Source organism: Beta vulgaris, chromosome 5 (assembly GCF_026745355.1).
Source record: "Beta vulgaris subsp. vulgaris cultivar EL10 chromosome 5, EL10.2, whole genome shotgun sequence".
NCBI classification, from domain to species: domain Eukaryota; kingdom Viridiplantae; phylum Streptophyta; class Magnoliopsida; order Caryophyllales; family Amaranthaceae; genus Beta; species Beta vulgaris.
Window position 1 is genome coordinate 34182407 of NC_079206.1, and position 26503 is coordinate 34208909.

The 26503-nt window shown below is 36.7% G+C and overlaps 1 protein-coding gene across 2 annotated transcripts; it reads left to right on the forward strand.

Annotated features, from left to right (window-relative positions):
- The first annotated feature begins 1171 nt into the window (after positions 1–1171).
- LOC104893623 (uncharacterized) lies at positions 1172–26440 on the forward strand. Of its 2 annotated transcripts, none has more exons than XM_010679753.4 (8): positions 1172–1718; positions 2950–3161; positions 4255–4536; positions 7527–7649; positions 15841–15991; positions 19006–19103; positions 21356–21392; positions 25977–26440. In XM_010679753.4, exons 1-8 carry the CDS (start codon positions 1364–1366, stop codon positions 26090–26092), a joined length of 1374 nt encoding a protein of 457 aa, XP_010678055.1. In that variant the 5' UTR covers positions 1172–1363; the 3' UTR covers positions 26093–26440. The 2 variants fall into 2 exon arrangements, with proteins under 2 accessions (XP_010678055.1, XP_010678054.1); XM_010679752.4 differs by having other exon boundaries at positions 1173–1718; positions 18883–19103.
- Positions 26441–26503: the final 63 nt, after the last annotated feature.

Genomic DNA, 26503 nt, shown 5'->3' on the forward strand with positions numbered 1-26503 from the left:
CCACAATATCACAATACGCCACGGAGCCGCCGGTTCGATATTTAGTCGTTCCAAGAACCAAGTCCTACCGAGATCCGATTTATGCCGACCCAAGTCGAAATCCGATTTATTCTGACCCAAGTCCCAAGTCATTCCGATAGTCGATTTCTTGAACACTCAATTAATTCTGAAGGTCGATTTATTCTGACCCAATTCATTCCCATATCGATTTCTTCCGACCCAAGTAATTCCGGAAGCCGGATTATTCTGACCCAAGTTATTCCGGTATTGATTTCTTTCGACCCAAGTAACCCGAAGCCGATGTCTTCCGACCCAAGTAATTCCGAAAGCCGCATTATTCCTGCCCAAGTTATTCCGATATCGATTTCTTCCGACCCAAGTAACCCGAAAGCCTATTTCTTCCGACCCAAGTAATCCCGAAGCCGAATTATTCCGACCCAAGTTATTCCGATATCGATTTCTTCTGACCCAAGTAACCCGAAAGCTGATTTCTTCCGACCTTAGTAATTCCGAAAGCCGAATTATTCCGACCCAACTTATTCCGATATCGATTTCTTCTAACCCAAGTAACCCGAAAGCCGATTTCTTCTGACCTTAGTAATTCCGAAAGCCGAATTATTCCGATCCAAGTTATTCCGATATCAATTCCGACCCAAGTAACCCGAAAACCGATTTCTTACGACCCAAGTCATTCCGAAACCCGATTTCTTCCGACCCAAGTTATCCCGATATATCGATTTCTTCCGACCCAAGTAACCTGAAAGCCGATTTCATCCGACCCAAGTCATTCCGAAACCCGATTTCTTTCGACCCAAGTCATTCCGAAACCCAATTTCTTCCGACCCAACTTATTCCGAAAGCCGATTTCTTCCGACCCAAGTCATTCCGAAAGCCGATTTGGACCGACTTCACCTTATTCCATTCCGACCCAAATTCACCCAACCCAGATACCGGCCGACCCAGTCTCACACGACCCAATTCCGACCCAGTTCCGAGATCCCCTCACCCAGTTTCACCCCCATGACACAGTGTCACCCAGATTATTCCGACCCAAATCATTCCGACCCAGCTTGGGTCAATCCAAACCCAGCCAGTGACCCAGATTGACACCTCTCGCTAGCATTAGTAGATCCTAAGTTTCTATTTTTGCCATCCCGCAAATTTTATCGATGTCAATAAACAAGAATCTCCCAAGGCCCCAACTTGGTGTTTGCGAAACATGGTCTGAAAGTCTGAGCTCCCAAGAGTATCATAAACTCCCTAAACTCCCACGCTCACCTCAAAATTTGGTCCTATAGTCCCCCCCCCCTACCCCTACTACAGTCTACAGACTACTAGTCGCGCACCACCGAGACCTCGAGACATGGAGCATCTCGCAATCGCAAAGGACTACAACGTCCAACCCCTGCTGTTCCCACCAATCACAACCGCTACTTCCGTAGCTGCAATATATCTTCATAGAAACAATCTGATCAGCTCCAACTTCTTCAGCACCAGAAAAAGGGCAGCAACTGGAAAATGTGCCAGAAGACTCACACCAATTACTTCCTCTACCACTACGACGTCGTCTGGAGGAGAGAGAATGAGCTTCGACTCGCCCGCCAAGGCACTCCGACGTCTGCTTGATTCCCCTGGCATCCACCAAGGTCCTGCTTGCTTCGATGCTCTCAGCGCTAAGCTAGTGAAGAATGCTGGTTTCGATTTTTGTTTCACTAGTGGTAAATTTTTTTTAACTTTATTGTTTGATGCTTCTGTTTTCGGAATTTATGACAAAATCACGCATCGATTCGGAGAAATGCCTAAATCATTCGTGGGAACGTATAAGATATTGCATTTCTGTAGATTAATGATGACATTTTGCAAATAATGATTTTTTTAAAGAGAAGATAAAGAGAAATAAGATTTTATGCTGTATCTCAGAAATAGGATTGTTGTATAATAAATGTCAAAGGGTGTACACAAAACTATTAATGTTGCATATTAAATGGTAAATGTTGTATACAAAAATGGTTTATGTTTGGCCGTGGTATGGTATGAACAATCTTATGTTCCTCCCGTGGATGGATTGGGTAAAGCTCATTGGATTCGTGTTATTAATACTTTCACTTTTGGGTTTTTATTTAATCCCATGATTTATTAGTATCTCAAAATTGGAAATGAGAAATGGTATGATTTCTTCAGCTTCATTCTAATTTTCTGCAGAATTCTAGGAAAGTTTGAATAATGATAAGAGGCTGTTTGATTGTATTGAAGGATAAGCAATGAAAGGTGTTGCTAGGAATGCAGAAATATGCCGAAGGGAAGCAGAAAAATAAGAGGGAGACGGTAGTGAGTAATTGAGCATTGTTTAAGGGGATGACATATAAAAGTCGAGGCACTTGGGTTAGAGGAAATACAGTGCTCAATGCATTTCACTGAGACATAGGGAAGATGATGATTTTGGTTAAATATGTTACATGCCTTTGATATAATTCCTTGAGTATATGGTTCTAATGTTGTCTTTATATGGAAACGAGACTATATTTAGAAAGCTGCACGTACACAATTTATGGTGAATGATATGCTCATATCTGTATTGGTTATTCGTCTTAGAGTTGTTATGAGACGAGGGTACATGTATTATGGGACTTGCTAGTGCTGTGTGTCATGTGAAACTGGTCTTATTCTCTTGTTCTTGCTGTAGAATTCGTCTCAAATTCAGCGAGTTGTTTCAAAGACTCAATACTCTTTGCTTATATGACGTCTAACTAATACATGGCATATGGTAGAAACTATAAACTCACTGTCAAATTATGTCTGTTAGATGGACTCATTCTGCTGGCTTGTGGGCTATAATCATAATTCAACATAATCCATCGCCTGAAATTCATCTCACCCATAAGCATAATCAGATTTTGACTTATCACTGTCATGTCCTGCTAATATTCACTTACCTCCCTGGTTTTCTAGGCTTTTCAATTTCAGCTGCTAGGTTGGGGTTACCTGATGTTGGTCTTATATCCTATGGGGAAATGGTGGATCAAGGGCAGAAAATCACGGATGCTGTGTCCATACCTGTAATAGGGGATGGTGATAATGGATATGGCAATGCAATGAATGTGAAGAGAACTGTGAAAGGATACATCAAAGCTGGCTTTGCAGGAATCATTCTGGAAGACCAAGTTCGTATTGCAGCTTTGGTTTCTGAATCAATTTTTGCATCCTTGTATTAAAGTACCCTTTTAGTTTTTGACCATTCTTTCTTTGCAGAAAACGTGTTCTTTTTTTCCCTTATCATCCCTACTAAATGTCTCCTTTTATAGGTTTTAGTTGTGAAACAAATTTTTGCTTGACGTGTTTAGCTACAACTTGGTTTTTACTTCCTCCGTTCTTTCTCTATTGCAACAATAGGCTTGGGGACCATAAAAAATTAGGGATGCGTTCGCGATCGCGGTAACGGTCGCGTTAGGAAGTGGTTTGTATCGGATGTATGGAACGAATTGCAGCTAGGGCGGCGTCAATATATAGTTTAAGAAGTATTTCTTTGTCATAGTATATGAAACAACTCATATACATCCAAACTTAAATAGCCCCTCTAATTTATTCTCCCTTCTTGAGTATGTGCATGTTGATTTTCTTACTATTTATGCTTTTTTCTTTCATCAATTCTGTCAAAAGAACGCTCTTAACGCGTTGAGTCACCGTTACATGATGGACGACTCGGCAAGAATGGCGTGATTTTGTTGTTGCGTCCTATAACGGGATTTCTCGGAACGACAACATCCAAAACCATTATAAAACGGCTGTTACGTAGCGGAATGGCCGAGTTTTAATTCCATGTTGGGCACATTTTTTAAGGAAGTGAAAAAGGTGGGTAATTAAGCATGAATGTACCCTTTAATTTACTAGACTAGTAGAGAGAAATGAACACTTAATAAACAAGTACCCCTTTATAACAATAAAAGGTGGGGTGGTGAATATTAGTGATGGTTTTAATAAGAGAAAGTAAGGGTAATAATGTGAACTAAAGTTGTTTTTTTATATCAAAAGTGGAATTGTTGCAATATATGTGAAACTACTCAAAGTGGTAATTGTTGCAATAGGAAAAGAACAGAGGCAATATATCATTTTTTTCTTTGTGAACATAGAGACTTGTATGTTCCCTTAAATGGTGAGAACTAGAAGTTTGCACATATATATGTAACTTGCTCCAAGATTTATTCTAGGCACCAATTATGATGACTCCTCTGGCGTATAATTTTCAATAATGACTAGGTATCTCCTAAAGCTTGCGGTCACACACAAGGCAGGAAAGTCACCTCCATAGACGAAGCAGTAATGCGGATAAAAGCAGCTATAGATGCTAGAAGAGATAGTGGTTCAGATATTGTCATTGTGGCAAGGACTGATTCTCGTCAAGCAGTGTCTTTTGAAGAATCATTACGGAGATCACAGGCCTTTGCTGATGCTGGAGCTGATGTTTTGTTTATAGATGCACTAGCGACAAGACAGGAGATGCAGGCCTTCTGTGAAATTTCACCTTCAGTTCCTAAAATGGTGAGTTACCATAGTTTCTCTTGAATTGAATTGTCTTGGTAACTATACTGGTAAGAAATGCCTAAATCATAATTGTTATGAACAATTTTTGTTCAGAATTTTTTTTGCTTTTATATTAAGCAAAAAAAAAAGTAGTAAATTTATTACAAAAAGTTGTATGTTTATAGAAAGAATGTAGTACATAAAAACCCAACATCTGACCTAATTATTGGTATTTTAGTTCACTAATGTTTTTGGTTCTAGTATACTACCTCCGTTTCTTACTAATCTACTAACTTTGTACTTTGGCAATTGGTATTATTCACATACTTCTTTCTGACTATCATTTGTAATTGATACTTAAGGGAAAACATAGTCATGTAGGATCTTGTTACATTTGTTTCAACATAAAGTTTTATGATATCAACTTTTTATAACTTTAGCTTGGTTGGAATGAGAGCTATTAATGGTCAAAGTACTACATTGACTAGCGTGAAAGTCAAATGGTGTAGATTAAAAGAAACAGGGGTAGTACTTATTTATTGATTAAATTTACTACTCTTTTTAATAGATATACTACTTTTCCTGATGATATAAACAAAAAATGTATAGAATGGTTCCGAATTAGAAAAAGTTGTTAAAGGCTCAATGAGATCAAAGTCCTCTCTTTAGGAACAAGCTACCAAATTTTGATAGTGTTCTTCTAACATGAAACAGCTCCGGATTTTTGCTGAAAACACACTAAGTATTTTGGCTTTCATAAAGGATAGTGATGTATAGTTAGTTCGAATAATGGTTTTTACTTTCTTTTTTTTACTTTTTTGCTTGACGAAAACATCTTTGATTTTCAATGGGTATCTGATAAATCTTTAGTGAGCTTTTTATCCAAAGATTCTTAAGCTCACTTTATTGCAGTTTTTTGATTCATGCATACTACTAACTATATTGTAATGGTAACCATTTATGCATATTAATTATGAAAAGTCGCAAACATCGTTGCTTTATGATCGATCATTAATAGTCCGAGGTAGTCTCTTCAATAGCCCTATTTAATTAGCGTTAGTTAAATTTATTTAAGGCCTTTTTTGATAGTGTTTAGTCGCTTTATCCCATCAGAAGTTTGTTGGTCAAAATGATAAATCTCCCATTTGGTTAGCAAGTGAATTGGATCAGGGACTTGAGAAAACGCGCCGAACCCCAACATTTGAAAGAGATGATTATACATTCTTTTATTCCTTTTGCAAAAAGACATACATGGTTAACGTGAAATTTTTTGAGCATCTAGCACATTGAATGGAAATGAATTTACTACATCACCAACCAATATGATGATTGGAATGCAAAGAAGAGGGAGAAATAGTTTATCATTATCAGGAATAATTGCTTTTCAGCGCTGCTGTAAATTGCTTGTTATGTTTCACTGGAGAGTGGAGTATAGAACTTATTCCCTCCAAAATGAGCTAAACTAAAAAAAAAAACACATGTGCTGGGTTCATTGCTGTCACCTAAGGCCGTCTGTTGGAGATGCCTTGCTGAAGATGATATCCTGGAGCTAATATTATGGCAATGTTGGAATGAGTGCAAAGAGGTTTCAAAGTTTAAATTCCAGTGAGAGCTTTTCGTCCTTTTGCTGAACTTGGTGGAGAGAAATGGTGGTTAAGCTCAAGAAAAAGCTGGTCTCCGCCCCCGACCTGATTAGGAGAGAACGACCTGATTAGGAGAGAACACAGGGTTAAGCCAAGCCCTTACCCGCTTTCATTCATATCTCTTATTCTTACAAGATGAATCGACACTATAGATAGGAGTGAGACATAGTTGAGAGGGTGGTAGGAAAGGGAGTATAACACTAAGAGACTTATAGATTAGGAGAGTGGTGAGGGTCTTGACTCTTGACTCTTGATAAAAACAAGGAAAAATGCACTTGAATAATCCCAACTTTCACCCGTCTAATCAAAATAATCCCAACTTTAGATTATTCCAAAATAATCCCAACTTTTGAGAGGACCTTCTCAAAATAAGCCAAACTATCTATTTCCTTTCCCGCACTAATCCATTTTAGGTCTATAATACGTTGAAAATTAATAGTTCAGATTATTTTGAGAAGCTACACCCTAAAGTTGGGATTATTCTAAAATAATATAAAGTTGGGATTATTTTGAGAAGACCGATGAAAGTTGGGATTATTCATGTCAATTTTTCCTAAAAACAAATATATGGGCTAACTATTGAATTAATAAATCAAAAACTTAATCCAGCCTGTAAAAAAATTGAAATATGTTTTCTTATTTTATAATTAAGTGTACTTCATATTCCATACTTCACTTTGCACATTTATAAGTTCTGAAAATACTTTTGAAGTTTGGAATCTAATCACTATATAACATATAAAGCTTGACGGCTTTGAACATAGTAAATGTCACTTTCTTATTATTAGCGTAAAATATCTATGTGAAGTAGGGTGATAATAAGTGATTAAAGTTATCCGTGTCCTTTATACTTTTGCAGCACCATCAGCCAAACTTAGCTAACAGTTATTTTGACTACACTCTTTCATACATTCCTTATTGCTATTATTTGCTGAAAATTAGCAAACAAATTCAGCAAGTCAAATCAGCTACTACAATGTTATTAGCTATCAGGTAATAGCTAAAAACCTTAAAGAAGTCAAATTAGCCTGAATCAGTTAGTGATTTTGATATCTATTACTTTAAATGCCTTCTTAATACTTAATGTTGTTGTAGCTACTTCTGAAAGGTAAAGGTAGGGCATAGGTGAGATGGTCAAAATTTCCTCATAGAAGTAGGATGTACGATGGTACTCTAGAGTTCCTGGTGGTGTCTTTGGTTCTTAGTCCTTCTGCTTGTGAATGCATGTAAACTACTTATCTTACCATGATCCACTGTTTGACCTTTTGTTTTCCCCTTCTATAGAATAGAGACTTCTGTTGTAAAGATGGTTGCTACTGTTAGTCGAGACCTAGTTACAATTTGAAGTACTGTTCCTTTTTGAAGGCAAACATGCTTGAAGGAGGAGGAAAAACACCTATTCTCACTCCTATTGAACTTGAAGACATTGGGTACAAAATTGTTGCTTACCCACTTTCGCTGATAGGGGTCTCAATTCACGCAATGCAGGTAACTAGTCTCAACTTCAAAATTGAAACTAAGTCTTTGCTACTATTTTTACAGTTTTGGTGATATCATGTATTATTAAAGCCAAATGGAGAAGATAGAAATGTTTTATCATATGTATTTACTAAATTAATTGCACTGTCAATGTCATGTTCATATAGTGTATCGGAAGAAACATCTTGCAAGTGTTATGACACGCTTCACGACCATTGCCACTTGGATTGATTAATTGCGTAAAAGATCCATCTTAACATAGTAACCTAAGAGGTTTTGGAATTTTTCTAGAAGATGATAGCTTAGAATGAACCTTTTAGAACCCCAATAGAAATAAAAGGTTATAAGCACCATAGTTACTACAATATGAGTTTTATCTAATTCGTGAATTCTTCAGCTATAACAATACACTTGAAAGTTTTGATAACTAATTATAACGGCTAATATGACAGCATAACTGTCTAAAATCGCTGTTGCTGTGTAAATACACTTCACATAACGGCCTTTACATAATACCGTATTGGCATGCAGTAGCTGCTAGAAGGTTTTTCCTTCCCCCCCCCCCCCCTAAAGTCAATCTCCAATCTTTTTGTATAGGTTTTTTTTAACTCTCCCACACCTCCCTCCTCTCATGTTTTTCATGTAGCCTATCCTATATTTATGATGGCTTTAGTTCTATTTAGGCAATAGATATAAATTCTAGCTTGTGGGATTAGCAATGTATCTAATGGGCTGTTCTACAGAACTATTGTGGTATAGGCTTTTTATTTGTACTGTAAACCTTTCACGTTTTTTCTGTTTCCACTTTGGATATTTTTTTTAGAGACTGTACACAAGTGAGAGAGCCTAAAATTAATAAGTCACATGCATACATATTTTCTTATTTCCTGTAACAAAAGTTAATATAGATATCGAATTATGCTAAACTATTTGCATGGCCTTGTTTCCTAAGTAGAAGATCTTAATTGTTAATAAGTAATTCAGTTGGCTTAGTTGATTACGTTCTGATGAAAAGGAGGATCTCCACCCTTCTTTTGGTTATTACTGATGTCAACTACACCTCTAGGATCTTTATGCTTTTTGTTAATAAATGGTCCTTGTACCAGGTAGCTGTATTATTTGTCTTTTTTACATCAACTCCTAGGATCATGTGCTGATTAGGAGAGGTGTGCTCTGCAGCTTGTAGTGGAGGCTTTACCTCTTTTTCTCTCTCTTTCCTTGCCTATATATATCCAGTGGGTGTAATAGAAGATATACAGATGAGTTAATACATAAAACTATTCCCCTCTATTTCTGAGTTTTGCATTCTAACGTTTAAGTATCAAAGTTTTCATGGTATCAGAGCCTGGTTACGTAACCATTCCTTCAACCCCTCTTTTCTTCCTTCCTACATCTCATGTCATTCCTTGAAACAAAAATCCCATTTCTTCCTTCATAAATTCTCTGATTCCTTCCGTGCCTCACTGAAATGACAAAACTATTTGACATTCAAAACCCCCTATACCTACATCCATCAGATGGACAAAGTTCTGTCACAGTAGAGAAGCTAGTGAAACTATAGAGAGTGGAGAAGATCAATGGAGATTGTCCTAGCTTCCAAGAGAAAGTTAGGGTTTGTAACTGCAGTGATAAAGAGAGAGGCTAGTGACCCAGTCAAAGCTCAACAGAGGGAAACATGCAATAGTATGGTGATAGCTTGGGTGATGGGATTAATGAGTGAGACAATCAAGAGGTCTACCTTGTTCCCGTAGTTTGAAAATAGGGTTTCGGTCACGGTTGTGGTAACGGTCACGGTGATGTGGGAACGGGGATGATGCGGTTGTCGTACCGCTGAATATCGGCTTAAACCTTGAAATATCCATGAAACCCGCCTAAAATGCGGTTTTTTACACCTTTACGATGCAGGCAATATCGGTTCGGTAGATTTGAAAACCTTTACGAAACGGGCTATACGATACGATGCGGCCTTGTTTTTACACCATGCTTGTTCCTAAGAATAACTAGAGAGGTATGCAAGCAGCTGTAGGTAAGGTTCTCACAAACAAATGGTGCCAGGAAATATAAACTTAGAAGAGAAGTTTATGAACTTAAGCAAATGAAAGACCCATAAATGAGTTACACTTAAATGTGTGCTCTATGGGAAGAAATAGACGGCTTGAATCTTCTTCCTACTCTCACTGAGTTGACTACTGAAGTTAATGAGTTCTTCAGAAAAAAAAATGTTCCAATTTCTGAAGGGCCTTGATGAGGGTTATGCAGCTCACAGGAGCCACATTCTAGTGCAATCCCCTCTTCCTAGTGTTGAGGTAGCTTGTGGCTCATTGGTTCAAGAACAAGCACAGAGGGAAATACTGAAAAACGTGTAGATGAACTTGAAATTTCTGCAATATACAGCAAAGGAGGAGATTCCAAGCCTTAGAAGAGAAACCATGATTCATTCTGGGTGCACTGTGTGTGGAAGGAGGAATCATGCTCCTGAAGAATATTGGAGCCTACTGGGCTTTCCTAAAACTCATCCCCAATACAAGAAGCAACAGAAAAACAAGGAGTGAGTGCTGCAAGATGGAACAAATCAAGCCAAGGCTACAAGGTAGCAGCTAATGCACAATCTCAAGAAGATAGTGTGTCCACAACTGGTGCTCAACTAGAGCAACCCTTGAAGCTGGTTCCATGAGGATCAAAGTCTTCCAAGTCTGGGTATGAGACCCGGGAGGAGTTAGATCACAACTTTGATCTCTTGTAATATTGCTTCTAGTGGCCAAAATGGATGGATAATTGATTCTGGGGCCAATGACCACATGACAGGTGATATACATAAACTTGAAAACCCTATACCTACTCACGGCAAACCAAAAATTCACTTACCAAATGGGAAAACCCTTGAAATATCTCATATTGGAAGTGTGAGTCTGAGAAACAATCTAAAGTTGAAGAATGTGTTATATATCCCTGAATTTCACCATAACCTGTTGTTTGTTAGCAAATTGATGCAAGATAATGATTGTAGAGTGAATTTTCACCCTTGTGTATGATCTAGACTCTGTTTTACTTGGTTGAGACAGGATGATGCATGAGATGATGTGGATACTTGTTCTTGGATACTCTTGAGTCATGATGTCAAATAGAATTGTGTAGAGTTCTAGTTATGTTAGAACTCATATCTTTATTGCTTTCCTTGTTCTACTTGTATTAGGAATCATGGTTTTGCCTACGTTCTTAAAACGATGGATTTTACATGATTCAAAGAGTCTAGAGAGTATAGGACTTAGGGACTTGTCCTAAGCCTATTAGGGTTATAGTTTATTATGTTTTCCTATTAGCATTAGGTTATTTCTTTCCTACTAGGATTAGCATAATTAAACTAGTATAAATAGGGTCTAGGTAGTTCGAATTTTAGGTGGTGAATAATAATAATTTCGTGAATTTGAGTGTTTACCCAAATCCTCTTGAATGTTGGTGGCTCTGCCTTTGTGCATTCAAAACCCTTAGTTTTATTCCTTGTGGTGGCTTTGCCTTTATCATTGAATAAACTAAGTACTATCCAGTTTTGTTTTGTTTCGTTGGTGGCTTTGCCTTTATGCTAATCAAACAATTTGAACCTTTTATGTTATTCTTGGTGATCAAATTCTTTATAGAATTGACATAAAAGCCTATCCAACCGTTAGTTTGATATTTGTGGTGATTAAATTCTTTATCGGAGATCAACTAAGTACTATCCTTTAATTTTGTTAGCTTCCGCACTTGTAATTTAGTCTCTTAGTAGATTAAATACATCACAGGAAGAAGAAGTAATGAAGTCAAGAAAAGTGTCAATGACACAGGGATGAAACAAGGCACTCAAGTTTGCTCTTAGTTAGCTAACAATGTAGTGCTCATGAAGAGTGCTAAGTGTAATTTAGCTAATTTGAATGAGTGTAACTTGTGGCATACCATGGACAAATTTCTCAAAATTGGTTATATTTCCAAATTTTGCAATGATAGACACAATGTTTGCTTAACTTGTGCACTTGCAAAGTTTACTAAACTTCCTTACTCTGCTAGCAAGTCATGTGCAAAGTCTAAATTTGAACTTATACACATTGATATTTGAGGACCTTACAAGGTCAGTACTAGGGAATCCTATATGTATTTCCTTACCATAGTGGATTATCTTTCTAGAGCAACCTGGGTTCATCTCCTGAAACTGAAATTTGAAGCCTATGTCAGTTTCAAGCCAAGGTGAAAATTGTGAGGTCAGATAATGCCCTCGAATTTGATGATGAAAATTGTAAGAAATTCTTTGGAGATTTGGGTATAATACATCAAACAACATGTGTAGATCGTCCTCAACAAAATGGGAGATGTGAGAGGAAACATAGAAATATATTGGAGATGGCAAGGGCCCTAAGGTTCCAGGCAGGATTACCTTTGAGCTATTGGGGTGAGTGTGTAATGACTGCCACCTATATTACAAACAGATTACCACCTGTTTCTGTAAACAATAAAACACCCTGCAAAATTGGTGTTTGACAGGAAACCAGACTACAGCTTGATGAAATCCTTTGGCTGCCTTGCTCGTGCTTACAACCTTGTGTTTCACAAATATAAATTTAAAGCCAGGGGTGTTCCCTGTGTGTTTATAGGAATCCTATGCACAAAAAGGGATAAATTCTCCTGAATCTGTTGACAAAGCAGAAATTTGTGTCGAGGGATGTTAAAGTCCATGAAGAAATTTTTCCCTACAACACCTAACCAAATCCCCTTATTAACACCCTCTTCCTGTTGAAATGCCTAACTCCAGTGCTCATTGTGATGTTGACAGTGAAGAGCAGGAGGAAGAACCTCACCTTGACTCTACTTCACCTAGCAGCACTCCACCTAGCAGGTCACCTACTTCACCTAGCAGGTCACCCTCACATCAATCAGCTCATACACCACCTGCAATCACTCAACCAACCCCACCTAAAAGCCCAAAAATACCTGCAAACTCACCCATTCAGCCTAGAAGATCTTCTAGACTTCACAAAGAACCAGGCTAGCTGATTATGTCGGTGATCCATCTCACAAAACACACCCAACATCTCAACCTGTTACTCACATAGCCAACCTGGTCACCACTCACATACAACCCAAATTTGCTGCTTTCCTAGCCCAAACACCCAACATACATGACCCTATTCACTTTAAAGATGCCGTCAAACATAAACATTGGGTCCATGCTATGAATGAGGAGCTACAGACACTGGACATTACCATGCTCTCACCCGGGAAAAAAGTCATAGGATGCAAATGGCTATTTGAAACCAAACACAAGCATTGAAAGGCACAAAGGCAGGCTGATAGTTATGGTGTGCAAACACGAGTATGACATAGACTACTATGAGAACTTTGCTCTTGTTGCCAAGCTCTACTAGCTGTGGCACAATTGAAACATGGCATGTCATCCAAATGGATGTCAAGAATGCCTTTTTTCATGGGGAATTGCTAGAAAACGAATACATGCAACTTCCCCCCCGCTACTCAGATTACAACAGAATTACCCTTGACCCCACCTGTACCTCCTCTCCAAACACATCAACTCTAGAGTGTGCAAACTAAAAAAAATCCCTATATGGCCTTAAGCAAGCACCCAGGCGCTCTAAAGGATTATGGGTTCCATCAGTCCAAAACCGACTATTCTCTATTCACCAAGCTCACTCAAACATCATTTGTGGTAATATTGGTCTATGTAGATGACCTACTGGTTGCACGTAATGACACTCATGAGATTGCTCTTTTCAAATAGTATCTCTCCTCTAACTTTCACATGAAAGACTTGGAGCCCTTAGGTACTTCTTGCGTATTGAAGTGGACAGATCTAGTCAAGGTTTCTTTCTCTCCCAAAGGAAATATGCTAGTGTGAAAGAGTATGGCATGCACAAAGCTAAGTCAGTGAGATTATTTTAGAAGCTAATCTCAAACTTACAGCAGACATGGGTAACCCTCTCTTATCCATCACTGAATATCAAAGATTGATAGGCAGACTTGTCTATCTCACTATTACTAGACCAGACATCACTTATGATGTTCACATTCTCAGTCAATTTATGCACAAACCCTCTACCGTGCATATGCATGCAGCTAAGAGGATGCTAAGGTACATCAATAACTCCTTAGGCCAATCTAGTGCTCACCTCACAGTATACTGTGATAGTGAGCTGGCTGCCACAAGATCAACAACTGGCTTTTGCATCTTATTAGGCTCATCTCCTCTCTCTTAGAAATCCAAGAAGCAACATGTTGCCAGGTCCTCACAGCCTGTCTCAACTCCTCAAGGAACTTGGCCTCAAACACTTCCCCATACTATCCTGAACTGCGACAACAAGGCAGCCCTAGCAATAGCAACTAACCCTGTTCATCATGACAGAACAAAACATGTAGAGCTAGACTGTCACTTCATCAGGGACAAAATCACATATGGCAGCATCAGCACCAACTATGTTCCCACCAATGAACAAGCACTTGATGTGTTTACTAATCCCCTCACTATCTCTTAACACAATCATTTTCAATCCAAGCTTAGAGCTCTTTCCAATCCCTCTCAGCTTGAGGAGGAGTGATGAAAAGGAGGATCTCCACCCTTCTTTTGGTTATTATTGATGCCCACTACACCTCTAGGATCTTTATGCTTTTTTTCTGTTATGTAATAAATGGTCCTTGTACCAATAGCTGTTTTATTTGTCTTTTTGTACAACTGCTCCTAGGATGATGTGGCTTGGAAGTGCTTAGTCTCTCTTAGGAAAGAAGAGTTGCCAAGAAGTCCTAGTTCTATTAGGACTCTCTATGTAGTTCATATGTAGTTCCATGTTCTGTTGAGAAACTATGTAGTTTCATTGCTTTATAAGTCTTTATTTTGGGCGTGTGAATGATGAAGGGATCCTTTTATGTTTAGGAGTCTAATTCCCTTAATCATAGAGTCTTGCTGGTTTAGAGTTCATTTGCATTAGGACTTTTAATTATGTAGTCGTGTGTTAGGGATTAGTTTAGTTTGTTGTTTTTGTTTATCCTTTAGGCTTTACTAGTTCTAATTGGTTTAGGATTCTATGTAATACTATGGGATTTCGGCCATAATAATAAAGTAGTTGGTTTTGCTTAAAGTTAAACGTGAGTTTAATATTGGATTTGGACGTATGTTCTAGATTTCTTATTGTTTTAGGGAGTGAACCTAAACACAAGAACCTTAGATTTAGGCGAGTGAAACCTCAAACTAAGTAAGATCTGCGTGAGTTAGTGAGTGAAGCTAATAAACCAATCTCAAATCCTTTCCTAACTCATATTTAAGGTGAGTGAAGCCCTAAAAGTGAATTAGAACCCTTAGTGGAGTTTAACTGAGTGAAGATATTCGAAGCTAAGCAGATTCCGTTTCCGGAATCATATCATAGGATCATGTGCTGATCAGGACAGCTGTGCTCTGCAGCTTGTAGTGGAGGCTTAACCTCTTTTTCTCTCTCTTTCCTTGCCTATATATGTAGCCAGTGGGTGTAATAGAAAATATACAGATGAGTTAGTGCACAAAACTATTCCCCTCTATTTCCGAGTTGTTTACTCTGCATTCTAACCTTGATGTAAGCATCAAAGTTTTCACGTTCTTTGTTGTTATAACTGTACAATGATGTTTTGGCCAAGTTGAGGTGCTTGAATAGTTTGATAGGACATCCGGCAGCAAAGTATCCTGGTTTAAAAGCTGCTGCAGCAGCTCCCTATTTACTTGAAAAATCTATTTTTATTGCATGAACTATATATTTCCGGATGCAGTTAGTTTGATGAGCCATTCGAATTTAGTCCATCACAATCTATAAGCCAAGGTATGGTGACCTTTGACTCCATTTGACATGGCTAGCTTTACCGCCCACTGCATCTGTCTATTAGATATTAGAAAGAGTCTGAGGGTATTCCTGCCACAATCTACAGCTTGGTCATACCAAGAGAAAGTTAGTATCCAAAATTGCCCAGCTGAGCAACTTGTGGACCTGTGGCTGATATACACTCTGTAATTTGCAACACTATGTTAAACTGAAGCCCATTTGGGTCGCTTAAATCCTTATTAGTGTCCTGGATAGCTTATAACAACTCTATGCATCCTTTGACCAGTAGATGGTAGCAATGCTGAATGAAAATTCTAAAAATATAGATGGTTTTGGGTATAGGATACACTTACAAACCGTGTTGTTAACTGTTGCAGGATGCTCTAAATGCCATTAGAAGAGGCCATATTCCTTCTCCAGGCAGTATGCCTTCATTTGAGGAGGTCAAAAATATTTTAGGCTTCAATGATTATTATGAAGAGGAGAAGCTGTATGCCTCAACCCTGATGCCTCAACCTTCCCCTAGAGGTTAGTGAATGTCTGCCCTGCATTCAAAGAAACATCTTTATATATAAATCTGCGTTTTTATTTGGTTAGTCTAGGCTCCCTGTTGTAAATGTTATGTTGTTGCTTGAGCTGCTGAGCATTCGCTTTAGGTGTGAGCGGCACATAATTTGTTAGTTCAGCCTTTTGCTCAATGTGTATTTTAACATTGCTAAAGTGAACTTTGATTTGTGATTGATCTTGGTAGTTGATGGAAAGGGTTTTTTGTCAAGTAGAGAAATCTGCCTTGAAGGAAAAGATGGCATAGCTATGATCAAAAGTTTAATCTATAATTGTTGTCTAAAATTGTAAAACGGTATTTTGGAGAACTAAAACATCACAGAAGGAAATAATATGCTCTTTGTTTCTACTACTGCTTTACAGATAAATTAAGTGTTGGCCAGATTTAACCCTTTGGTGACATCAAAGATAATTATATCAGAGTGAAGCTTAGTTTGCCTGGAGGCATATTTAATTATAATGATGCTCTAGAATGCCATAAGCTTGCATCATTGATATGATGACTCTAACATGCTTGATCAAACCTTGTGGTCCTAAAGGTAAGTTTGTCACTTAACACTTTAGACTCTAGATATTGCCAATGGCCACAACAGTTCTCAACCCACTTTTATTCTTGAAACTTGGATTTTGACTTGCTCGTACACTTACGTCTCAAACCTACTTTAGACACCTTGAAATTTTGGCCACATTATTTAGTTTCACATATATTATCTTATGCACTTCATATATCTATGAACTTAAATTATTTCATTTCATGTAGTTTAGACATTACTTATAATTCAAATGATGTTTTTATTTCAAAACATAAATTGTAAGAAAAACGTATCAACTCAGGTTAGATTATCAATTAAATTTTTTAGGAGTGCAAGTTATTGGTTCAAATAATTTTAGGAGAGACATTTAGAAGAAATAGGTGTGGAAATTGGAAATATGAAACTAAATATCATTGTTTTTTGAAGGTTTTGAGGTTTTAAATATAAGAGGTAACAAAAATAGAAGTTGAAGTGTTTGGGATTCCAATAATTCCTATGATAGATATGTTTATAAATTCCAAAATCAATTTCGTTGGACTAAGCATTCAGGCTGATTATGGCGGTTGATGATCTCATATTCAAAGGATTATTTAGGGGGCGTGTACTCAAAGAGTATTGGGGAATGTTTTACGATCGGAGCCAAAATTACGTTTCCAATTATCCTCTACTTAAAACTTTCTATGAACTCAACAAAATGATGCCAACTTTGTTATTGGCGTAATTCACCTTATTTCTAAGTTGTAGGCTTGCAAATGTTGCACTTAATTTTCTATAGGAAAGTTTCACAAAATTATACTATATTGGTGACATCTATCTCGGGTCCTACCTTTTGAGGTGCCAAAAATTAATAAATTGGTATCATTTTTGGTACTTCACTAAATTGTGGCTTTTTCCTACAACAGAATGCCGACTTGGAAATGGGCTTTGATGATGTTAATGATTGTATCATATGGAAATTTTTTTTGTAAATAATTATTTTATGGGGAAATAAGTTAGTGACTCTAAGTCTCCAAAGCTTAGATGGTTCACACCATGGTGTCAAAACAAGGTCGCATCGTATCGTATCGCCCGTGTCGTAAAGGTTTTCAAATCTGCCGAACCGATATTACCCGCATCGTAAAGGTGTAAAAAAACCGCATTTTAGGGGGGTTTCAGGGATATTTTATGGTTTAAGCCGATATTCAGTGGTACGACAACCGCATCATCTTACTGCAATCGTGACCGAAATCGTATTTTCAAACTATGGTTCACACGTTAGTACATAGATCATGATGCGCACATGTACATGGATAACAAGCCAAATGTACATGGATAACAAGCTAAATGAACATATGGTACATCTCTGTTGGTTCATTGGTATTGATCTTTGTGTTCATAATCTAGTCCTTCATGCTCATCATGCGTTTGATTTTCATCCTACAGACGTGTATATCTACTAATTTGGGCTAAGTTTCTAATTCAAAAAAAAGAAATTAAAGATATTCCACCTCAAATATGTACCCTCTCTCTTTGTTTGAATTTCCCACCAAGCTAACGAACCCTCAATATCTTGCACCCAAAGCAAAAGACAAAATTTCTTGTTTCCTTGCATAAGTAAAGGCGTCGAACTGGATCGATATTTGTTCCTGTTTATGCTTTGTAGTAAATGAATTCATCATCCAAAATTATCTCATTACTTCTCAAATATCTTGTGATTTTTCTTGAGAAATAGGTTTGTAAATACTAATGTCCTTTGTTTTATATATAATGATTTTTGTTTTTTATAAACTTAGCAAGAATGATTTCTTAGATTTTTTTAAAAAATCGGTTACTATTGTGAAAACATTTCTCTCCACTTATGTGGCAAAGTTCGTATGTATCGGCAATCATAGGCTAATTCCTAGCAATTAAAGCAATTTGATTACATTTTTATTTTAATTTTTGATACAGATGGCCCATTAGATCAAAGTCTTCATTTTTTTTCAAGTTTTAACCCATTCTAAATTCACCTAGCTCGACAATGTTGTTCAAGTCCATGTCAACTATCTAAAACAAGTAGTTCTTGGTGGAAGTACTCATTACTGAATATGCAACCACTTTACGAACTTGAAGTATGTAAAGTAGGAATACCAATATAAAGGGAAATGGAAATATTCTGTTATTCTAACCAAAGAAAAATTTGCTCTTTAAATGTTCTTTTGGTAACAACTTATAGTTTCCTTGTTTCTATTATATACATGCTCTTAAATGTTGGATATGTTTTCCTACATTCTTGTTCTCTTGTGCTGTAACACTACATAGTTTTCTCCTTCTTGATACTTATAAATGTTGGCTACATGTCAGCTGTTGAGAGTGGTTACAATCTCATACAAAGTGATCAAGATAGCTTGAATGAGAATGGACAATCTGTGCAAGATCCCCCAGTTGAAGTGGTAATTCCTGAAGTTTATACTAATTATGGTGCAGATGCTTCAAGGGAAGCTTTTGGCAGTATATGGTCTCGAACATTGAGAATCAAAGTTACAGGAAATGATGGTTCTAATAAGCTCGACGTCAGGATTCCTGTGAGTCACATGAATTTTTTGTTTATTCTATCTAGAGTTACCAAATTCTTCACCCTCGTTTATACTGTGTTCCAACGTGCACGTACTAATTTGTGTTCCATCAGCATATGAATTTACCGGTAGGTGCAAATCTAGTACTCTTGGTGTGCATATAAAAAAACAATAGAAAAAAAATATTTTAAGTGATAAAGCTAGTATTTAGAATTCAATAGATCAGACTGCTCTTTCAGCTGTGGGGCTGTGAGAGGCAACTTGCTTTTTCTTCAATTTTCTTCTCTCTTCACTTTCTAAATGACAGCTCATTTTATAGGATTTTGCTTTTGAACAGTGACTATGGGGTCTAGCCCCAAAACTATAGTCTGATTATCAGCCTATACTGTTTTCAATAATATAAAGCGAAGAGAAACTAGGCATAAAAACTAGGCTATATTGGTACTTGCAGTGTGTTTAATATAATTGTGTATTGGACAAGCTAATTAGATTATCTCAGGGCCTTTTCCCTAGCAAAATCAGTTTCTTTTTGCATTTAATGAAACAATTAGAAACTTCATGCATTTAAAGAAGAGAAACATAGCATTTATAATCCAGAGTGTATAAGTGACGGGAGATTTGAATATACATACCTATGAGGTTTGTTTTGTGTACGCAAACAACATATGTGACCCAGACATTGATCTCTTGCTGCGCTTTGTTGTCTCCTGGTGACTGGTCCTCGTGAGTGTATGTTCGTGTTAGTGTGTGCAACTGTTAACCTGAACTTTTGGGTTCCAGCATCTGTTGCCTCCTGCATTTTGTCTTGGTCACGATCACATTTGAGCTGATAGTCTTTTCAAACTGCAGAAAATATAAAAAATGAGGGCTCATGCATCTCATCCATTCCAATCTCGGTTCCATTAGTGTAATTGGCAAGATGATAATGACAAGGATTGGGGTATAGAATAGTAATAACCAAAATTGACTTACCCAGTAAAACTTATAAATTTTTTGACGCTCCTATTCCTAGTGCTCTTTCGAAGGAGCAGTAATGCTTGCTCAAAATCATCTTCCATTTTCTTCCATGAAATTATTTTGTTCTTCTCACAAAAACTTGGACACATGCACAACAATGTGAAAAGAATAACCAATACCAATGTAGGAGCACTTGTTTGTGATGATAGAGTAGATGTATATCCTTTATTGAATTTATTCTATAATTCTTATGAGACGAGGTTTGGGGGTGTGCGGAGTGTTGAGGTTGGGTAATGAACTGGTAAAGTAGTAACAGTGACCATCTTACTATCCTATAAAGCATTACAATCAACCTTGCCATTTGGCATCTTTAGAAATTTTGGCATTGAAATTGATTAGATGTTGTATATTTGAGGTTGTATATCCTCGTCATGGAGCCTTGTAGGAATCCTGTTATCAGATTGTTTACAGGTAGATCATTAATCCTTCTAGCTGATACTTGGATTGGCCGGCTTCCTTGATATGTTTGTTTCCTTTACCACTTTGTTTGGATGGAAATCAAAGAGGGAAAGGTACAGGGGAGGAAGCTGAGGAGCCAGTAGGAGTGGGAAGGGGGATGAAAGGGAAGAATGAGCTTGCATTTTTCCTTCCAATTCTTTTCAGCATTGGATAGATTTGGTTTGTTAAGAGGGAAATGAAAACAAATCCTTCTAATCCCATCTCCTTTCTCCCATGTTATATTCAAACAAGGGAAAGTGATTCATTCCCTTTCTCTCCAAATTTCCCTATCCATAGTTCCATACACGCGTAAAAGTCTTATGCAATCTCTTGTAAGTTGTAAGCTTTGAGTGACATTGCATATGCCTGTTACCCGAGTAATATTGCAGTGCTAATATATGTTATTGATGTAAGAGGCAAAAACATGTCTGTTGTGAGGGCAAGTATTGTTTTTTTTGTTTGAGGGGAAAAGGTAGGCAAATTTATTAACTAGAAGAGTAAGTATTGATTTTATTATTTTGGCAAGTGCAGGATAAATTCTCTGACAATTAAAGACTGAAGAATATGATAAAAAATTGAGTTTTCTCCATGGCAAAATTCCAATATTCTTTTGATGTTTGTGCATTCTGTATGGCTCCTTATCCCGCATTTCACCTCTAATAGACGTAGCATGTGATTTCTACTTTTGTTTTGCTAGGGACTATTGAGGGATGGGGTGAGGTGGGCGAGGGTTAATATATTGTCTAACTTGGTTTAAATATTTACCTAAAGGGAGATTGTCCTTAATTTATTCGCTACCCCTGCAGGCTGGATTCTTGGATGGTATCACAAATATAGTTCCAGGTAATGACTTTCAATGTTCTATTGCTTAATGTTGCAACTTTTTCTTTTTTGGCGTAATTAGTGAAGTCGTACCTTGCACTTTACCTTGTGCATCTAAGATTTGATGCTTCTGGTACTCTTGGTATAAATGACGAAATTGGATACAAGACAATAATTCAGTTGCCAATTATTCTCCAACAAATATAATAAAAGTAGATTTCGTTGAAAAGGAAACTCATTACAAATGTACATATCTCGAAAAGACGGAGATATTACGGCTCCGTTTGGTAGGGCGTAAAACATTTTCCTAGACGAATTGTTTTCTTCTATTTTCAATTTTACATTGTTTGGTTTGCAAAGGAGTGTAAAACCATTTTTCCTTGGAGTAAAATTAGTCTCTCAATGATGGGAAACCATTATTTCCTTTCAAAATGAAGGGAAAATTATTTTCCTTCTCTTTCTTGTACACCCTCAAACTATCTCCTTACTTTCCCTTTCATCTTCCTCTCTTTTTATTATTTTTCTTATATGGAACCAAACAACAGAAAACTAATTTTGGAATTGTGTTTTCCATTGTGAATTGTTTTCCATAAAAATCATTTTACACTGAAAATGTTTTACGCCCAACCAAACGGAGCCTGCATGTAATCTGATTTTGTCTTAAGTTATACCTACTTCTAGGCTCTAGCTAAGTAGAAAAGAAGAAAGATCAAAGGATAAGATGTGTAATATAGGTCATGAATCGGAACCTTTCATCAAATATAGCTTTCTAGATAAAGTAAGGTAGTTATCATCCCTTTCTTTCGTTTGTTCTATATTGAAAGTTCTTTACCTATCAGTAGACATACAATGTGCACAATAGTTGGAAGCCACTTACTCCACGAAGTCCTTTAAGATCCCATGGCTTATGCGGTTATACCTGCAGTTTACTGGAAATGCTACATCTTAGAAAACTCCCATATTAGATGCATGTCTTTCGTCTTTTTCCAATGTCAATTTGAGCCCTAGCTTACTTTGATGCTATACTAACACATCAAAGTTTCATGCCTTAAAAATCATGTACTCAATTCATTGATGCATCTAATTATTTTTTTTTATCAACTGTAATATATGGTAGAGAGTGGTTGGTGCAAAATCAATTTGTTGACCTTGTAAACAAATCAATGGACACCCAATAGTTTGGTACTGAATGCCTTGGGAGACATAGTCACTGGAGGTTATCGGTTTTAATTAGATAAAACCTTACTAACGTACTCTGTTGCAATTTAATTAATGATTAAACTACAACATACATTAAATTCAGGCAAAAGGCAATAAATAAAGCAAACAATAATCAATCTTTTAATTAAAGTATAAAATTTTCCTACATGTCACAAACTTAGAGATAGATTTCACAACACACAAGGGATAAGTTAGGTTGGACAACTTAAAGAGGAGACACGAAGGCAGTTACCTTGGTTTCTTGCTTCTATTAGTGAATATGAGATCTTGCCTAATGGCGCCAATTAATGCTCGGATGCCTAAGCTAAATCGAAGGAACTAAAATACAACCCCAGGAAGGGGTTGAGCTATGCTAGTGCTAAGCCACGCTAGGGAATTAAGAAATGCTAGAGTTTGATGGATTGTTTGTGTCCCTTTCTTGATAATAGTTTCTCTATTTATGGAGAATCGTAACATGTAACTTCCATGTATGCTTGGGACAGAAATTGTTTGAATCATATTTTAGCCGTTTTTCGGGCGCTGAATAACTGTTGCTCTCTAATGCATATTTGTTTTCATGTTGAACCATCCTCTTATTACCTTTTTTTTATTGGTAATCTTTGACTTTCATCTATTGATAATCTTGATGACCTTCCTTTAGATTTTGTTGAATTCAACCTCTGTTGATTTCGCTTAATATACTTTATTTGGACCCTTATGTTAAAGCACAAATTAAATTTTTTGAGGTTCGATTCAATGTAATACAATAAATGTTACTTGACATCCGAAAATGGTAGTAACAAATTATCCCCTTGATTTGTAGAGTGATGCACTTATCATTACACAAATTATAAGCAGAAAGGGATTTCCAATGGTTATAGTCAATGTTTCCAATGGTTATAGTCAATGTTATCAAGTAGTCACCTGAATGTGACTTCATGTGATCAATAAATGCTCTTTTGATGACTAAAAGTAGTTGGGAAACATAAACTTTTTCACCTCTCTTTCTGGCTGTTGTGAAATCTATTAAGAAAGTTTCTTCAAGATTCACACTTGCAAGGCTATATGGTGATAACTAACAAGGATTTACATCGTAGGTCATGAGATCATACCAAATCTGACATGCACATTTGTATTGTATTATGACTCTTGATGATGATCCATCTACCATTCTGGAGACATTAACAATATTTTTAGTTCCTTTGACAAAGAGCTTTTTCAGATATCTCCAAGGGATGAGTATCAACTATAGTTGGTTGGCTAGTAGGTAGATAGGCATATGGTGCACTATTGTTATTTGCAACAAAACTATATTGTCTCTGTCCTCCTTGTGATGATCCAGGTTGGTGGTGCCAGTCTAACTCCATGTCCGCTGCCATTCCATCACTTTTAAGATTTTCATGATTACCCTCTCCATGACTCATGAGTATTGCCCTTATTTGATGCACATGAGAGGAAGTTTATGGATCGCTTAGAATAATTGGATCCCTAGTTTCAAGATGGGAGAAAAGTACCTTTTGAGGGTAACCTATTGGAGGAACGTCTGGCGCTATGCCATAACTTCTCCTTGCTCTATCCAAAGGAAACTCTTCTAAGGCTTTAACTAGTTTCTTATTTAACTGATAGTGTTTTTTGACTAATGGTTATATGCGATTATCTAATTCAATGGCAAGAGACTTAGACATAACTGTGAAAATTGCACTGATAGTATCATTGATATCCACAAGGATCCTATCAATTTACCTAGAGTTAATATTTTTATTCTCTTCAATTATCATTTGAAGGATATCCATAAAGACTCTGACAAACTCATGGGCTAGAGTTCTTTAGTTAGAGTCAAATTGTTGTATTGACTATCTCTGGCTTCTAATAGTAAATTCTTTACTACCTCCACAAAATTTTCTATACATTTGGTGTATAAGTCCACGACCAGTATTACTTGGAAATGAGCCATCCCTTGATGATATCTCTCCAACCGACTCCTCATGACCATGGTGAATTGGTTCACCGTTGTTACCATGCACCCTTGTCTCTGGAGGGACAAAAGAACTAGTTTTCATGTTGTAGAAATTTGATTTACCGTGAGCAACTTCTTTATTATTCTTTGAACGTATTTCTGGCATTTTAATAAAAACAAATTAACCAATTTTTACGGTTAAATTTCGAAAATGTGAAGAAGAATTTGCACAATCTGTCTAAAATCTTCTTCACCCACCGTATTCGCCAAAAAACTTATTGGTGCAAAATCAGTTCGTTGACCTTGCAAACAAGTCAAAGGACACCCAATAGTTTGGTAGTGAATGCCTTCGAAGACTTAGTCTGTGGGGGTTACCAGTTTCAATTAGATAAATACTTGCTAATATACTCTGTTGTAATTTAATTAATGATTAAACTATAACATAAATTAAATTCAGGCAAAAAGCAATAAATAGAGCAAATAGTAATTAATCTTTTAATTAAAGTATGAAATTCTCATACACGCCACAAACTTAGAGATGAATTTTACAACACACAAGAGATAAGCCAAGCTGGACAACTTAAAGAGGAGACAAGAAGGCTGTTACCTCCATGCAATTGGAGAATTTGAGATCTTGTCTGATGGTGCCATAACATGTCCGGATGCTTAAGCTAAATTTAAGAAATTAAACTATGACCTCAGAAGGGGGTTGGGTTGTGCGAGTGCTAAGCTACGCTAGAGAATTAAGAAATGCTAGAGTTTGATAGATTATTTGTGCCCCTTTCTTGACAATAGTTTCTCTATTTGTACAAAATCGTAACATGTAACTTCCATGCATGTTTGGGAAGGGAAAATGTTTTAATCATATTTGATTCAAACCTTGACTGTTTTCCGACACTGAATAACTGTTGCTCTCTAATGCACGTTTGTTTCCATGTTGAACGTACTCTGATTATCTTCTTTTGATTGCTATTCTTTGACTTGCATCTATTGATAGTCTTGATGACCTTCCTCTAAATTTTGTTGACTTTGACCTTTGTTGACTTCGCTTAATGAGCTATATAATTCTATTGGGCCCTTATATTAGACCACAAATTATACCTTTTGAGTTTCGATTCAATTTAACACAATAAATGATACTTGACATCCAAAAATGATAGTAACAAAGGTCAAGATTATATTACCTGTTTTGATGAACAATCTAAATGACTTGTTGATTGTATGTGGTCGGTAAGGCTATCATTATTACTTTCTGTAAGATTTAAATATGGTGGAAATAGATACTAACAAAAGTGTATAGTATAGTTTTTGTTATTATTAATTTTATTTATAAAATTTAAATATGGTGTAAATAGATACTAATAGAATTTTCTATAGTATTACTTCTAATATTCTTACAGGTCTTCACACTTCGCGTAACGGAAATTGAAATGTTGTGTATTGAACAGCCTTAGTAGGTGTAAATCTCAAGCAGCTTTTGAACAATGCGGCTGAAGGGATGCAAGGGACACTCTTAGATTTTAATGACACACTTGGCGATAGGATACAAGTCTTTTTGGAGTAACAAACTGAATGAAGTTTTGTTGTGGAAAGGTGAAGTACCTTAAATATGCAATACTATAAGCATCGACGCTGCGGAAGCTGATATCATACCATACATGTGAATTATTGATCATGAATTATGCTTATGGATATATTACGACTTACAAGATGCAGCAGCTCATCAAGTCTCGATAAATGTCCATAGCAGTCACATGAGGGATTAGCAACAGTTTTGCCAATCAATGAAAAAGATTATTAGTAGCCCTATTTCACCGTCAGTGTTAATTTTGTACAAAACATTTTATGAGACGAAGCATTTTCGTATTGTTTTCTTCTTTTTTAGCATAAGATAATATAATATTATACTTCATATGACTTTGAAAATGCAAGGATATTCTCACTAGGTAGCAGGGAAGGAAAGTTTTGTTGCAGA

Excerpts from the sequence above, each read along its gene's own strand:
- LOC104893623 (XM_010679752.4), top strand. The coding sequence starts at position 1,364 with ATGGAGCATCTCGCAATCGCAAAGGACTACAACGTCCAACCCCTGCTG. Across the intron at positions 3,162-4,254 it reads GAATCATTCTGGAAGACCAA|GTATCTCCTAAAGCTTGCGG; the intron begins GTTCGTATTGCA and ends AATAATGACTAG. Across the intron at positions 19,104-21,355 it reads AGCTCGACGTCAGGATTCCT|GCTGGATTCTTGGATGGTAT; the intron begins GTGAGTCACATG and ends CTACCCCTGCAG.